Source organism: Thamnophis elegans, chromosome 2, assembly GCF_009769535.1.
Source record: "Thamnophis elegans isolate rThaEle1 chromosome 2, rThaEle1.pri, whole genome shotgun sequence".
NCBI lineage: Eukaryota > Metazoa > Chordata > Lepidosauria > Squamata > Colubridae > Thamnophis > Thamnophis elegans.
The window spans coordinates 161,780,120-161,797,970 of NC_045542.1; the positions used below are offsets into that span (position 1 = coordinate 161,780,120).

The window sequence follows — 17,851 nt, forward strand, 5'->3', positions numbered from 1 at the left end:
GCACAGGCACCCCGAAAAGGATCATTGCCGATCAGAGCAAATAAAGCTATACATAAAGATTTTTAAAAAGCTTATTTTCCAAACCAAGTTTCAATGACTCACCTTTGAAAACCATTTGGGTTACTTGTTACCCCTCTGGGTCAAGGCCAGGGAGGATCCCCACCGCCAAACAGTTTGATTTCTCCTTAACCGATTGGCCCTTTGTGCAGGAAGCTCCTCCTGCAACGGGGCCAAGATTTCCTAATTTTCTAAGATTGAGTCCCAGCCAAAATTTTGGGGGTTCTGATCCAAAATGCCCCTTTCTCCTCTGTGGAGTTCACAGCCACATCTTCACTATTCCCCTGCAAATAGATGCCGACATAATGCTGAGCTTAATCTATAAACGACCTGGAGGAGGAAGAGAAAAATAGGGTTGTTTGAGGAGGATACAAAATAACAGGAGACAGAATCGAGGTTCAAGAAGATCTTGTTGGGCCATAATGGAGGAAACCAGCAGGATGAAGCCCAAGAGGGACCAATGCATAGTTGTGAGTAGGAAACCTCAAAGGAAGGTGAGAGAGATCAGAAAAGGGCTCCTCTTTCCTGCTCTTTTTGGAGGTTGCAAGCCCCCCCCCCCCCCCCCCGAGATTCCAGGCTTCATGGGACCCAACACTACTTTGGGCATTTCAAAATCAGGCAAGGCAAACTCCTGGCCATCAGCTTCTTTCCTCAGCTGATCACAAGACCTTCCTCAAAACCTCCGGAGAGTTTGTGCTTTCCAAAAGATCCACCAAGGAGGAGCTGCCACATCCCAGCCTCCCCACTGCAATGAGTCTGGGTTAATTGCACATTGCATATCACAAAACACCTTTTAAGGCCCATTTACTCCATTTTTGCAACTGCACTTGAGGGAGACGGAGGTTCAGAGGCTTCCTGTTCAAACGGACCACAGAGAGACCTTCTGAAAGCGACCTCCCCAAAAGCTGCTGCCCAGATCCACCCCTCCCCCCGGGGAGCCTTGGCCGGGAGAGGAGGGGGCAGATCAAGCCCGAGGACGGAGCCCCCTTTGTCCCCCTGGAGGGGAGGGATCCGCTTCCTGCAGGCAACGCCACAGCCGGATCTTCCCCAGGAAAACCCTGGAAACCCAAGAGCGGAATCCGCAGTTCCCTTCCTCCTGGCGGGGAGAGGATCTCCTGGGAGGCAGCCTCACCTGCCCCGAGCGGGACCCAGAAATCTCTCCCGAGGGATCCAGCGACGATCTTCCTCGTGCAAAGCGGGACACGCGGAAGGAAGCGGAGATGCAGCCAGGTGGAGGGGAGAGGGAGGAGCCTCTGCTCTCTTCTCCGGCCCCGCCCTCGCCCGCAGCCCCCACCTCTTGGCCAGCTCCCTCCCCCTCCGCCCCTCCCCCTGCTCCGAAACTTCTACTGTTCCTCCGATGGGCGTCGATGTCGAGGGTTCCTCTGCCCATGGGAAGAGTGTCCCTTTGCAGCACGTTGGAAGCAGGGCTGCCCCGCCTCCTCCAGCGTCTTCCTGTTCTCCTCTATCTCTGTATTTCTGTTTGTGTGGCCAGACACAGAGAAGCCCCTTTTAAGGTTCTTCTCTTTAGGAACTCCGTTTAAAGAGCCAGAAACCAGCGGGGATCTCTACTTTTGGGGGGGTACTTTTACTTTTTTGGTGTTCCTTCCTAACAGGATAATAAATATTTATTTATTTTTACTCCCAGGAATTTTTCACTCAGGTATCATCAGGATTTACACTGATCTGGAACAGCCACTGGGGCAGAAGTCACATGATGACCCTCCATCTGAGAATGAAAATTGGGTGGGGGTCTCTGAGCATGGAGGGGTCTTCTCACATTCCTTTGTTTCCTAATCCCCAGAGACCCCAAGACAGGAAAGAAGAGAATAGAAATGATTTGGTTTTTTTCCTCACTTATATCCGGCTTTATTATTTTTAACAATAAGTCATAGCAGTGAACATATCCCACCCGCCTTCCTTCCCATCTCTGGAGGGACCTGAAAATGGCTCTCCATGGACGGTCACCATCCAACCTGACTGAGCTGGAGAGGATTTGCAAGATAGAAGGGCAGAAAATCCCCTGATCCAGATGTGCAAATCTTGTCACGTTATATACAAAAAGACTGGAGGCTGTAACTGCTGCCAAAGGTGCTTCAACAAAGTAACTGAGTGAAGGGTCTGAATACTTATGCCAATGTCTCATTTCAGGTTTTTTTTTTAAATTCCCTTGACAACATTTCTTAAATTTTGTTCTCATTTCTCATTAGGGGGCACCGAGTGTAGATTTAATGAGAAAAAAAATGAAATTCAACAACTGCACAATCAGGCTGCAGCATAACAAAATGGGCAAAAGCCAAGGGGGCCTGAATGTCCTAAGTGAGATGGGGTCCCATTAATCCCGAGCGTGTCAGGCACATTTAGGCAGCCACCCATCATCTGCCCTTAAGAGCAGGGGCTCCATCCGAATCGCCAAGAGATTTTTCCTAAAGTTAATGGAAAATCTGCTCCTTTTCATTCAATCCCAAAGTCGGAAGTATCCAGCGAGGGAGGAGGGAGCCAAAAGAACCAAGATGGCGACTGTTTTAAAGGGAAACACACATAAAGCTAGAAAGCAGCAAGACTTTTTCTGCAGAGCATGGCACCATCTGACTGCCTTCTCGAGTCTTTTGACCATGCAGTCCATGCTCTAAAAAACACTTTTCGTTATTTTGAATAATAATTTTATTAATGAATTATATATACCGATCAAACAAAGACCTTCAATACAACTGTGTACTAGTATGGTTGTGAATAGTTTGCATGTATGTGCGTGAACGTATGAAAAAACAATGTGAAAAAAGAAAAAATCCCTCCCAAAAAGATGATAGGAAAAATAAATGTTTCCTCTTCATCCTCTGGCAGCATATTCAACATCAACCCTTTATCAATAAATGGAATAATAAGATGCATCTTCATTCCACCCTCAACCCATTTTTCTCCTCTCTAAATCTTCAGTTCTCCCTATTCATTAACAAGGGCTAGTAAAAAATAACAAGGGTATCTGGGTACAGATGATGATTGTAGCAACTTATGATTAGAAATCCATTCCCATTTATGGTAAAAAATAAAAGACTTCCAGTTCTCTGCCAACACACATATAACTCAGTTCCTGGTAAATTATAACATGTGACGTTAAAAAAAAAATCCACATTGTTAACAACTAAACAGGTTCATCTCTGTTATGGACTTTCTGGTGCAATTTTAACTGTGATTTGCAATGAAATGGTTTCTCACACTCTGCACACTTGTAAGGCCACTCTCCTCTGTGACTTCTGGAGTGCTTGCGCAGTGCTGAAGATCCAGCAAAAGGTTTTTCACATTTCAGACATTTATATGGTTTTTCTCCAGTGTGGATTCTCTGATGCGTCTCAAGAGAATGTTTCTGAGAAAAACATTTATTACACTCTGAGCATTTATGGGGCTTTTCTCCTGTATGGATTCGGCTGTGTATTCTAAGGGAAGATGAATTAGAAAATGCTTTCCCACAGTCCAAACATTTGTAGTTTTTTTCTCCTGTGTGAGTTTTCACATGACTTCTAAGGGCTGATGAAGTACGATAAAAACTTCCACATTCGTTGCATTGATGTGGTTTCTCCCCTGTGTGGGTTTTATGGTGGCTGCAAAGGGCTCCACTATGAGCAAAAGATTTTCCACATTCTATGCATCTGTAGGGCTTCTCTCCTGTGTGGACCCTCTGATGCCTTCCAAGGTTGTTTTTTTGGGAGAAGCATTTCCCACACTCCTCACACTTGTACGGCTTCTCCCCTGTGTGGATTCTCTGATGAATCTGAAGGTCTCTTCGTATAACAAAACTTTTCCCACAGTCCCTACATTCATAGGGTTTTTCCTTTTTGTGTCCCTTCTGGTGTCTCTGAAGATGAGAAGAATTTACAAATCGTTTCTCACATTCTGGGCATTCATAGGGTCTCTCTCCAGTGTGAATTCTCTGATGTTGCACCAGAGTTGATTTCAAGGTAAAACATTTCCCGCATTCGAGGCACTTTTCGTTTTTATCCCGTGTGTGTGTTTTCACATGACTCCGAAGAACTGAACTCTGGGTGAAACATTTTCCACACTCAAAGCATTTGTAAGGTTTGATTCCTGCATGAATCTTCTCATGGTTCCAAAGATGAGCTTTCTGAGAAAAGCTCTTCCCACACTCCCAACACTTGTAAGGTTTCTGCCCTGTGTGGATTCTCTCGTGGATTCTGAGATGGGCTTTTCTACAGAAACAATTCCCACATTCCAGACATTGATAAGGTTTCTCTCCAGTGTGGATTTTCTGATGACTAAGAAGGTGTGACTTTTTACGAAGGCATAAGCCACATTCCACACATTTATAGGGTTTTAGTGTTGGGGGGCTCCTGAGATCTTTGGAGTTTTTCCCAGAGAAGGATTTCTCGCCCTCCAAACCTTCACTGGATCCACTTCCCACATGGACCTTCCTGTGGGTCAAAAGGAGGGACCTGCGAGCACAGGATTTCCCACACTCTAAGCATTCATGAGGTTTTTTGTGTTTTTTTGGAGTGCTTCTTGTGTCTGATGGGGGATCCAGGAGTTTCCCACGGTCCATCCTTCCTCTTGGCTGCTGCCTTGTGCTGATTTTCTACTGTCTGTTGATAGATGCCTTGCAGGTGAATCTTTGGTCACGATCTTTTACTCTCTGTGAGATGAGGGGGGAAAAGAGGAGAAATAAATTTCCTTTTGCGAAATGTAGAGAATCACAAAAGCTATCTCCCTTGGACGGGATCATGAAGGTCTTCCAGCCCGACCCTCTTCCCAACGCATCCCCCAATGGTCCCATTAATTAAATTCTGATGCTTGGCCACTAACTCGTATTTATGACTGTTGCAGTGTCCTGGGGTTGCGTGATCCCCGTTTTGTGACCTTCTGACAAGCAAAGCCAATGGGAAAAAACAGATTCACTTAACAACCGTGGGACTAACTTAACTGCACTAATTCAGTTAACAATTGTGGCAAGGAAGGTCACATATGGGGGCAAAACTCACTTTAAAAATGCTTCACTTAGCAACAGACATTTGGGGCTCCACTGTGGTCGTAAGTCGAGGACTACCTGAATGATATGGGCAAAGTTGAATTTTTTTCTCCTTCAGGGCCATGAAATGCTGGAGGTCTCTGAGTCTGTCCTGTTCCTGAATCTCCTCTTCCTTTTCTCCCTCTTTCCTCCCTTCTCTCATTCACAGCTCAATTGGCTTTTCCTCCCCCTTCCTTTCCCCTCCTCACATTCCCCTTTCCTGCTCCTTTCCGCCTTCTCTGTTTGCTCCTCAAATGGACACCTAACATCAAAAACGTCATCAAAAAAGCAGAAGAAAGAATGTTCTTTCTGCGCCAACTCAGGAAGCTTAAACTGCCCAAAGAGCTGCTGATTCTGTTCTTCAGAGGAATCATTGAGTCTCTCATGTGCATCTCCATAACTGTCTGGTTTGGCTCTGCAGCCCAACAAGAGAGACACAGACTTCAGAGGAGAATCAGAACTGCAGAAAAACCAATGGCTGCCAACCTGCCTTCCATGGAGGACCCGTAAACTGCAGGAGTCAAAAAGAGGGCTGTGAAAATATCTACAGACCCCTCACATCCTGGACAGAAATTGCACACCAAGACAATTAGACACAAGAACAGTTTTTCCACAAATGCTACATTACTATTACTATTAGTCTTCTCATCGTTCCTATCACCCATCTCCTCCCACTTAAGACCGCAAGACTGTAAATTAGTGGCTTTCATCCTTACATTGATATTGTTTCCTGATTGCTTATTTGTACCCTAGGACTCTCACTAAGTGTTGCATCTGATGATTCTTGATGAACGTATCTTGTCCTTTTATGTACACTGAGAGCATCTCCACCCAAGACAAATCCCTTGTGTGTCCATTCACACTTGGCCAATAAAGAATTCAATTCCTATTTCTGAATTCTAGTTTTAATTCTATTCTGCAGCTTCCTAACAAGACCAGCCTCCAGTCCAAAGGGCTTTCAAGGGTGTCATTTGTGAACCTCCACAACCTTCAGCACAAAACCAAACAATAATAATAGTTGGGAGTTTTAAAGGTTTTCTTCCGTTTCGCCAAACAAAAGGAAGCGAAAGCAAAGAAGATCCGCTTTCTCTCTCTCTTTAGATTAAGAAGAAAGAAAAAAAGACCTTTTCCGGGTTGGGAGATCCTGAGCTCAGTTCAAAGCAACTTAACTCCCCCCCCCTTAAAGAACCCCCCAAACTGAACGGGGGAGGCGAGGAGCCTCTCTGGGGGTTTCCCTTCCATCCCCCCCATAATCCTTAGGGGAAAAGCTCCGTCTGTAGGGAGCCTTCCCTCTCTTCCCAGAGACGCCCAGTCCCAGCCCTCCCATCCCGGGATCCTCGCAGGCTCAGGGATCCTCCGGGGAAGAGGGGCCACTCCAGCTACCTTTCTCCTGGCGAGGAAAAGCCCTCCTGGCAGGAAGGGACCGCAGCGGAAGGAGCCCCAACTGTTCAAGGCGAGGCCGAGCGACCCTCTACGGAGGACTCAGCGGCCATGCTGAGCAGCGGAGGAAAGACCGGGGATGAACGCGCAGGCGCAGACGGAGACGGGAAGGGCCGGGCGGGGCTTCTGCTCTCCCTTCGGGCTCCGCCTTCTGCAAGTAACCACGCCCCTTGCTCTCAGGAATCCGAACAGAAGGGACCCTGGAGGTCTTGTAGTCCAGCCCCCTCCTCAAGCAGGAGATCCTATCCCATTCCTCACAAGGGACCGTCCAGCCTCTTCTTAAAAGCCTCCAGTGATGAAGCACCCAAAACCTCTGAAGGCAAAGCTCTTCCACTGGTGAATTGTTCTCTTAGGAAGCGTCTCTTTAACTCCACGTTGCTTCTCTCCTTGATTACTTTCCATCCATTGTTTCTTCTTCCGCCCTCTGGGGCTTTGTAGAATAATTACTCACTCACTCTCACACACACAGACAGACACACATACATGCACAATCTTTCAAATAGTTCTTTCTCCCCATCCATTCCCAAGAAGGCAAATCATTCACTCTGCTGGGTGATATTGGTGGTTTCCAAATTAGGTAATAAATAAAAATCAATACCTTACAGGTGATCCTCAACTTATGGTCATCTGCCCATTATGAACCTCCGTCATAAAGGACCTTTTGTGTGTGGGGGGGCTCTCTTGTACTTTCAAATGGTCGTAAGGTGATGGCTGTCTGTGGTGAACCCCCATGGCTGCCTCTGCCCTCCAGCTGTGCCTGATGGGCTCTGGGCTGAAAGGGGGGACAGACCCAAACTCAGCCTCTCCCACTTGAGCTCAGAAGGGAAGGGAGGACAGAGAATCCCACACAGGAGGGGCCACGAATAATGAAACCCCCTTTTTGGCAGGAGGAGCTGAAGGCTGGCAGGTGGAGATGGTGTGTGTGTGTGTGTGTGTGTGTGTGTGTGTGTCTGTGTGTGTGTGTGAAGGAATTAGCAGTGTGAAACAGGCACACTGGGCTCTTTTCCCTACTTCCAGTTGACCTTCCGTGTCTCCCAGGACTGGACCTTCTTCCCAGAGAGCCCGAAATCCATAAGGAGAAAGAGCCTCCATCAGACCTGAGGAGCATCCGGGTACCAGGCGCCTCGGGGGAACCAGGTGTCCGGATCAAGGGGCTCACAGGGGGCGGGACGATGCCAGAAGCCCCACTGAAGTAGCCAATAGGAGTCCGGCAGATCCAACATTCGGAGCACATCAACAACTACAGTGCATGGACTTCACAGCACGGCACAATCTGAAGGTCATCTTGACTCAGTCCATGCTCTAAAAACACTCATTATTTTGAACAATTCTTTTATTGAGGATTTTTCACTATATATCTCCCTCTCTCCCATCTTTCTTTCTCTCGTCTGCCTTTCTTTTTCTCTCTATCTCCCTCTCTGTTACCCTCTATCTTGCTATCCCTCTCATTTCTCTCTCATCTCTCATCCTCCTCTTTCTTTCTCTCCCCCCCCCCTGTCTGTCTGTCTGACTCTCTGTCTGTCTCTCTCTCTCTCTCTTCTCACCCTCTTGGAAAGCCCTGCGTGGTCTCCTTGGGGCTGGGGGAGGAAGGAGTCAACCCACGGTGGAGGCTTCCCTCCCCCTCTTTCTCCTCTCGTGCAAACCCTCCTGGCCCCACCACAGCCGAGGCACCACAGCGAGGCTCTGGGAGAGCAGTGGGCAGACCATGGAGGGGATACTGGGTCTTCCCCACCTCAGAGGAAAGCCAGATGGGCTTCTCCTTCCCTCCTACCCTTCCCCTTCCCCCTGCTCCCCTTCCCCCACTGAATCCTGCTTAGGCCCAGAGAAGTGCCCCAATAATGGTATCCTCTTCACCACCTGTTAGGTAGCGGAAGGGAATCCGCAGAAGGTCCATGATGATGTCTGGGTGGGTGGGCGGAGCCTCGTAATGCCGCCACCAATATGTCCAAGATATTGACGATCCTATTTCTCAAATGGCAGATTATTGAACCTTGTAGGGTTTGTTGCACACAAAAAAATGAAAAAAGGTGTTGCCTTTTTCTTTTTAATAAATGCACACAATGGATGTTTTCAGGAGAGGAATTTAATATGTTATTTATAAGGTTTATTATCTAAACAGCTGGGCCTTTGCAATGAGATACGTATCTTCCTAATAATGTCACAAATTTCCAAGCTCCCCATTGAGCTGATTTCAAGGATGCAGGATCAGTGCTGTTAATAATGATTCAATCAGATCAGAATTCATCTACATTCAGAGGGGAAGGAATGAACAATATACAAGATAACATTAGTAAAGATTTTAGTGGGCATGCCACCTATTCTGCCCAAGCAGGGCAAAATAGGTGACATTAACAATATTAATTATTAATGATTTTGTGGGTGTGAAAATCACTACGTAAAGCATGTATAATTTCATTTGTAGAAACAATAAGTCAAGTTTGGCTGATTTGGTTACTTACTTTCAAGATTTAAAAATATGAACAACGGTGGAACGATCCAATTTGAATTGTACATTTCGGATCTGAGAAGGGCATGATTCAATAAAGGTTTGTTATTTAAGGGCAAACTGATTCAATTCCGACTGTTTTCAGATTCAAGATTTGATTCAGAAAAAGATGAAGTCAACCGGATACATTGGGTAAATGTAAAATGCCTAAAATGGCTTCTTTGTTATTCATTCGTTTATAGAATGTGATGACACAATGAATATTGATATAATTATCCTGGGTCAAGGCAAACACCAACTCACTGACCCTTCACAATGAATGAGCTGAAAATGACTGTCACTTATTTTTACAAATCAGCAAAATAGAAATAAAAGTAATTAATTCCAGCTACTGTATGAAACTTGCAAAAGACGTATTGGGGAGAGGTGGCAAATACATTAAATTAAATTAATAAATGAATATTGGACTAGAGATCAGATTTTCCATTAGTACAGCGCAGTGTTTCTCAACCACCATAACTTTAATATGTGTGGACTTCAACTCCCAGAATTCCTCATGCTGGCTGTGAGAATTCTGGGAGTTGAAGTCCACATATCTCAAAGTTGTGGTGGTTGAGTAACACTGCTATAGTGGCCTCGCTGAGCATGAGTGCTCCATCTTCTGCCTGACTTGCTAAAGAAAGAAATCTGCATGACTACCAAAAGGACTTTATCAGCCAAGCAGCTTCTCCTCCTGGTGTGAAACTGGCTTCTGGTAGGCCTATGGGAAGTTGTCACCCTTTGTTTTAATGAAATTTGTTGTCCTCTTTTCAAGTTATACTTTTTTCCCCCATTGATGTGCAGTGATGGTGTTACAGAACCATGGTGGTGCAAAGGTTAGAATGAGGTACTGCAGGCTAACTCACAGCTCACTCCAGGAGTTTGATCCTGACCAGCTCAAGGTTGACTCAGCCTTACATCCTTCTGAGATGGGTAAAATGAGGACCCAGATTGTTGGGGGCAATATGCTGACTCTGTAAATTGCTTAGAGAGGGCTGTAAAGCAGTGTGACATTGTACATAAGTCTAAGTACTATTGCTATTGCTGTATACCACCCTGAGCATATCCAGTACAATAGATGTCCATATTTATTGTTGGAAGTTCTGGAAGATGTCTCCGAAATGTGGCAAAGATAAAACAACATGGAGAACGGCATTTTAGTCAAAGAAGCCTTCAAACTGTTCAATAGTTACCTTGCATGTTTCACAGCTATTCGAATCAATGGTTGTTCTTCTGTGGATACAGCAGAGTCATAAACTAAGATTATCCTGCCAATGAAGCTGGGAACTTTGGTGCTTTTTCAGTGACATCAATAGAAAACTGTCATGGGGCTCTAGAATTGAATATGACAAGTTCCACATATTCATAATCCCAGCTCAAAAACCACATTCTATTTCATTAATAAAGGTTATTAACACTGTCATAGGATTTATGGGAGTGCTGAAGTGGGAGCCAATCCATGCAGCTTATTGGCAGAGATGAGTGAATTTTCAATGGCAACCTTTAGCATTTAGACCTGAATCAATATTTTAATGGAAACTGTCCTCCTCACTTTTTGCTGCTCAGGTATTGTTCTCCACAGTACTTACAAGACAAATTGTATTTTAGAAGTGACTTTTTCAAAGAATATGAACTTTTAAAAAGTCAGAATCTAATCCTTGTTGTTAGCTTCTGAGTAGCTGACAGTGAACAACTGCAGACAGAAGTAGAAGGCAAGCATTCTGGGGGTGAGGCGTCAAAAATTCAAAATGGTGGCTGTGATGCATATGAAAAAGGAACATTACTTCTATTTCTTAGTTGCAGCCATCATTTTAACTATTTTGACCCCATGGGGATCATGGACATCCCTGGCTGGAAGAATTGTCTCAGTGAATCAGAGGTGGGTTCCTATCAGTTCGCACCTATTTGGTAGAACCGGTTCATCAAATCTACCGAACCGGTTAGAAGCGGTTCCACCAGTGGACCCGGAAAGCAGGCCACACCTACAGAAGAGGTTCCAAAAATGTTTGAAACCCACCACTGGTCCTTGGATATGATTATTCTACACTATCATGCTCATATTTATAAAACTCAGTGCCTCTGTGAAAGGTAAGGATGACTACTGCGTTTGTGGTGCAATCAGAACATTGTGTGTGTTGAAGTTGTTTTGACGCAAACCAAAGATGCCTTTTAAAAAACAAGTTTACATCATATTCTTATGCATGCCAGTACTGTGTGTGAGGTAAGTTAAGGTGGTTCTGACAAGTGTCGTCGGCATCTTCATATCCGGTCACATGGGCGGCAAGCCACTCCCACAAAAGAGGCCACACCCACAGAGTAGGTTCGAACAATTTTTGAAACCCACCACTGCAGTGAATGCTCCACTATCTTACAGTAGATGCTAGCTTGTCACAGAAGGCATGTCTGTCACTCAGAGGACTCTTGCTTAACAAGCATTGTTAAAATCTCATCCCACCCCACCCACACTGGGGCTGTTCAAAACTTTACTTCAGCAACATTTGAAGGCCCACAAATTGATTAATTGTGTTCAAGAAAGGAGATATAAGTGCAAATCTTACACCGCTTTGGAGACCTTTGGGCCAAAATATAAAATAGAAAGAATTCAAACGAATAAGATATTTGGTGGCCTAATTTGCTCATGGCACTGAGATGGGACTTTGGAGCTGCAGTTCTGGATGCAGAAAATTACTAAGAAGAGCAGTTATGTTTCCAGAGTTTGGTGCAACTCAGACTGCCACTATGTAAGATGAAATCTTGATTCACCTGACTGCTAACTCAGTACTATTTGCCTTTATTAAATTTAAAAATTCCCAATCTATTTTAATAACTTTAATAACTTTTAATAACTATTCAGACTATGGCTGTTCAGTATTGCTGATGACATTCTTCATCACTATTGACCTGAATCAATTTATAGGATTTCCATGACAGAATTAAACCATAGCTTTATATATGTATATTGATATTCATTATTGTAACTTTAAATGCTAGTGAGCTGACTAATGTAACTTCAAGAACCACTATCCACCTGTATTACCAAGGGGCCATTTTTACCGTCTCTTTAGAGTAACTCCAACTGGGAGGGGTTGGCATTTGGTAATAGTAAACTTAATTTTATAACGTAAAGTTTAGTAGTGAGATAGTAAATAGTAATTTTGTCAATAGGGGCTGTTCTACACTAGAGCTCCAAGTGACATTCTGAATTTACCAGGGGTGGAAAGCATAGGAGCAAAAGCAAGGTGCTTTCAGGGTAGAACAGCTGAATTTGGAGCCTCTTGTCCTAACTACTTCTAATTCAGGCTCAAGCATCGCAAACAGAATCCCTTACTTTACTTTACTTTACTTTTAATTACTTTTTTTTACTTTACTTTTAATTTATTTGTATGCCGCCCTTTTCCCTGAAGGGACTCAGGGCGGCTCACAACTCAAAAGGGAGGGGAAATACAAACAAAATTACAAAAAACATAGAAACCATACATAGTTAAAAGCACAACAATCATACCATTCGAAGTGGGGTAGCGAGTCTTTAGCCCCAGGCCTGTCGGAACAGCCAGGTTTTAAGGGCTATGCGGAAGGCCTGGAGGGTGTTGAGGGTTCGAATCTCCACAGGGAGTTCGTTCCAGAGGGTGGGAGCAGCCACAGAGAAGGCCCTCCTCCGGGTAGTCGCCAGTCGACACTGGCCGGCGGATGGAATTCGGAGGAGGCCTAGTCTGTGGGATCTAATTGGTCTAGTGGAGGTAACTAAACCACTCAGGACCCTGGGCAGTTATATTTCCTTTTTTGTTCTCATTTACCCTGCTGAAATGCTGGCAGGGTCTGTTCACACCAAAGGTCTCCTTTCCTTATTGGTTTTTCTTTTTTTGGGGGGGGGGGAGGCAAAATAAATAAATAATGAAGCAAATGAAACCCAGCCATTGTGACACGAGATGCAATCTTCGTGATCTCAGGGTGCTTTGGAAACCACAGATGGAGTTGGGGGGGCTGCAGTCGGAGTGCTGCAGGAGCTAAATCTAATTATGTTCTTCAATTTGCATAATTACCTATGCAAGCAGAAGCATTACGCTGAGCTGCAGGACCAAACCATTACAAAACTGTATTAAATCTCACAGAAGAATTTGCATGAGCTCTTCAAATGCTACCCTATTATGCATGGTTATTTGTAACCTTCTACCATTGCTTTTTTTTGGGGGGGGGGACACAGAATGTCGCACTTTAACAAACTGTGAACAAAATAAACTAGTCCAGGCTTAAGCCTAAATCAGCTTTCCCAGTTCAAGGCAGATAAACTGGGCAGCTATCCTCTTCATCCTGTGTTAACAAAGGCCATGCTGGTTGAGTTGTAGTCTCACCCTTCTAAAGGGTACCAAGCCCGGGAAAAATTTAAGTTAGGGAAGGAAAAAAGGAAGAAAGTTGCCCTTGGCATTTTTTTAAAATCAGGAAATCAGAAGAGTGAAATAGTTTGTGGTTTGCCCTCAAGATGCATTTTCCTAGTTATCCATGGATGTTTGCCTTAATAGGCTTTAGTTTTAGTACTTGAATTGTTGGTAAGCGTCCTGAAATGCCCTGAGGTTTCTATTTTGTTCCAGGTATGTGACATGCAGGAACAGAAATATTCTGTCAAAGGCAGGTGTTATTCTATTGCCTTTTAAAATGACATTGCAATCTATCAATCTTAATGGATAGCTTCTTTTACAGCTGCTACCCAAAAAAGCTGCGTGCAATGAATGAATCTTTTTTTAACCGTCCACTTTTAATTTTCTTTTCTAGCCTTATTATTGCTAGTAAATCTATGTAGCGTTTTTGTGTGTGACTCTCTCCCACCCCCATTTCATCTGCTCTCAGTGGTGGGTTTCAAAAATTGTTCGAACCTACTCTGTGGGTGTGGCCTCCTTTGTGGGAGTGGCTTGCCACCCCTGTGACCGGATATGAAATTATGAATTAATATTTAGGTCGGTCCAAGTAGCTATTCAGAAACTCTGGCATTGAAGCATGCAAGTCTTAAAGCTGTCAAGTTACAATATCCTAACCCTTTAGAAAAAAAAACTAGGGGTCTTCAAACCTGACAGCTTTAAGACTTGTGGACTTCAACTCCCAGAATTCCTCCTCCAGTCACGTTGGCTCAGGAACTCTGGCATTGAAGCATGCAATTCTTAAAGCTGTCAAGTTACAAGACCCTTGGACCCCTAACCCTTTAGCAGTGGTGGGTTTCAAACATTTTTGGAACCTCTTCTGTAGGTGTGGCCTGCTTTCCGGGTCCACTGGTGGAACCTCTTCTAACCGGTAGATTTGACGAACTGGTTCTACCGAATAGGTGCGAACTGGTAGGAACCCACCTCTGTCTGCTCTTATTGCACCCAGTAAATCTTTTTATTCTTTTTCTATACCTTCGAGTCACATGATTCTACATATACAGATTCACCAAAGATTCACCAAATCTTTTTTCTATTGGGTTAATGTCTCCAGCCTTACTGGGATCATCCATCACTTAGGCATTATTGCCCTTGAACCATAGTAGTTGCTTTGCCTCTTTCTTTTAACATGCATGAATAAATAGTCCTGGTCTGTCAGCTTTGCGACAGATGCCAAGAAACCCAGAGCTCTGTTGCTCCAGTATGTAAGTCACTTTCTCCAACATTACAGATGTGTTCCAGATGTGATTTACAGAGTTGGCAAAAAAGGGGGGGGGAAAGTGCTTAAAAGACTCATTGCCATTTTCTAATATCGATACACATTGGAAAAATTGTGTATTTAAAAATGTGTATTCAACGTTCAGGTTTAGACTTTCACTTAATTTGCTTATTTATTTTTGTGAATGTTTTTATTGTTTTAATGTCTTTTTTAAATTGTTTTCCTTGTTTTAAAATTTTAGAATTGCAAGCCACCCAAACTCACTTGGTTGATTGGGCGGCTATAGAAATTAAATGAATGAGTGAATTGGAGATAATGAAAGAATAGATAAAAGTTAATTTTAATGATGGAAGTTTTATAATTCCATAGGTGACACTGATTTGCTCTTTACACAAGTTACCTCAGCATTTCATTTTTTTAAAATTTATATTATTTTTTGTGACACACACACACACCAGAAAAATTGATCAGCTGTGGCTCAGACCAACCTCATAATGAAGTTCTCCATACAATAGATTATGAGGAAATTTTTCTTACAACTTCCCAAACATAAATTTCTATGTAACAGAATTTTTGTTTAAAGAGCTTATTTAGAATTACTTCAGATTTTTTTTTCCTTTTAGGATCTTTTTAGATTCTTACCACATATCTTTTGTTCACTCTGAAGCCACCCTGGCTGCTTACATCTATTTTGAGAAAACTCATATGGATGAATTCTCTCCTGATGTCTTTATGGGTGATTAAACAAAGTATGGATATAGTAGATCAGTGATGGAAAACCTCTTTTGGCATCAAATGCTGAAAAGCCTTGTGGAAATGTCATGCACGTGCACGAATGTTTGTTAGGGCCGTGCTCCCAAAAAGCCAAACATTCTAATGCGCATGCACGCCCAACTATCAGCTAGCTGGCGCGCATGCACACACCGGTTTTCGGCACTGCTGCACGCATGAAGGGATTGCGCTCTGGTTTAGCCAAACTTCCAGGTTCTGGTGCATATGCGCATCTGACAATCAGCTGGCCAGCGTGCATGTCTTATATGTCTTATACTGTCTTATATGTAAAAGTCTGTCCCCCCCTTCCTTTTGATTGTGAGCCGCCCTGAGTCCCCCCAGGGAAAAGGGCGGCATACAAATAAACAATACCAAACAATACCAATGTGCACAGCTGATTTTTGGCACTGCCGCTTGCGCGAAGAACAGCTGATCATTGTGCATGCATGTGCCCTAGAAACCCAGAAGACAAACATGCAAAGCAATGCATGCCATGTGACATGACTTCACGTGCCAATTTGGGCACACGTGCCATAGCTTCGCCATCATGATAGTAGAAAAATGCTTGTACAATGAAAGAGAACATATTAACTCACATACATACTCGGCCTTCTTGACTGCATTGAAAATAAATCCAACAATTAAATATTTAATTTAATTGGATGATATTTTTTTTGTATTTTGTATACGCATATTTTTATAGTATGCCATTTGTATAGTTTGATCTTTTTAATAGTGTAGCCACTCGGAGTTACACTGTGGCAAGATGGGTAACCAATAAATAAATAAGAACAGACCACTGCACTAATGGGAATACAACTGAAATGTTCTTCTTTGAAAAAAAGTTGAACTCTTCTTTTTCTTCATGCTGAATGAAAACTGCTAGGAAAAAAACAGGTTTTTGCTTCCCCCATAATTTTGAAAGAAAGTGAAGGAGGAAGAATAGCCTTCAATAATTGAATGAGGGAAAGTGACTGCTGGGAAAATATGTAGGGAGTACATTTAATATGAACTCTTTGAAATTTGTCATGTCCATAACTATTTCAAATTTAGCACACAGAGTGAAGGACATAATTAAAAATGCTTACTTAGAGGTATGAAGTGATGGGCTCCGAATCCAATGGCGATGACTATTTTGATCAGCAAATTCATGGAGAGCTAACCCTAACCCTAAGTGGAATTTTCCCCAAAGGCATTCCCCATGTATTTTACTAGGAAATATACATAAGTCTGGTTAAAAAGTCGTGCTCCCTCCTAACCATACTGATGGGCTCCAAATCCAATGGCGATGTCCGTTTTGCTCTGCGAATTCATGGAGAGCTAACCCTAACCCTAAGTGGAATTTTCCCCAAAGGCATTCCCCATGTATTTTACTAGGAAATATACATAAGTCTGGTTAAAAAGTGGTGCTCCCTCCTAACCATACTGATGGGCTCCAAATCTAATGGCAATGTCCATTTTGCTCTGCGAATTCATGGAGAGCTAACCCTAACCCTAAGTGGAATTTTCCCCAAAGGCATTCCCCATGTATTTTACGAGGAAATATACATAAGTCTGGTTAAAAAGTGGTGCTCCCTCCTAACCATACTGATGGGCTCCAAATCCAATGGCGATGTCCATTTTGCTCTGCGAATTCATGGAGAGCTAACCCTAACCCTAAGTGGAATTTTCCCCAAAGGCATTCCCCATGTATTTTACTAGGAAATATACATAAGTCTGGTTAAAAAGTCGTGCTCCCTCCTAACCATACTGATGGGCTCCAAATCCAATGGCGATGTCCGTTTTGCTCTGCGAATTCATGGAGAGCTAACCCTAACCCTAAGTGGAATTTTCCCCAAAGGCATTCCCCATGTATTTTACTAGGAAATATACATAAGTCTGGTTAAAAAGTCGTGCTCCCTCCTAACCATACTGATGGGCTCCAAATCCAATGGCGATTTCAGTTTTGCTCTGCGAATTCATGGAGAGCTAACCCTAACCCTAAGTGGAATTTTCCCCAAAGGCATTCCCCATGTATTTTACTAGGAAATATACATAAGTCTGGTTAAAAAGTCGTGCTCCCTCCTAACCATACTGATGGGCTCCAAATCCAATGGCGATGTCCGTTTTGCTCTTCGAATTCATGGAGAGCTAACCCTAACCCTAAGTGGAATTTTCCCCAAAGGCATTTCCCCATGTATTTTACTAGGAAATATACATAAGTCTGATTAAAAAGTCATGCTCCCTCCTAACCATACTGATGGGCTCCAAATCCAATGGCGATGTCCGTTTTGCTCTGCGAATTCATGGAGAGCTAACCCTAACCCTAAGTGGAATTTTCCCCAAAGGCATTCCCCATGTATTTTACTAGGAAATATACATAAGTCTGGTTAAAAAGTCGTGCTCCCTCCTAACCATACTGATGGGCTCCAAATCCAATGGCGATGTCCGTTTTGCTCTGCGAATTCATGGAGAGC

At 43.6% G+C, this 17,851-nt stretch overlaps 1 protein-coding gene across 1 annotated transcript; it reads right to left on the reverse strand.

Annotated features, from left to right (window-relative positions):
- Nucleotides 1–2,013: 2,013 nt before the first annotated feature.
- LOC116502779 (zinc finger protein 501-like) lies at nucleotides 2,014–4,695 on the reverse strand. Its single transcript, XM_032208709.1, has one exon. It carries the CDS (start codon nucleotides 4,607–4,609, stop codon nucleotides 3,197–3,199), a length of 1,413 nt encoding a protein of 470 aa, XP_032064600.1. The 5' UTR covers nucleotides 4,610–4,695; the 3' UTR covers nucleotides 2,014–3,196.
- Nucleotides 4,696–17,851: the final 13,156 nt, after the last annotated feature.

Bases quoted from the DNA above. Each gene is read 5' to 3' on its own strand.
- LOC116502779 (XM_032208709.1), bottom strand. From the start codon at position 4,609: ATGGACCGTGGGAAACTCCTGGATCCCCCATCAGACACAAGAAGCACT.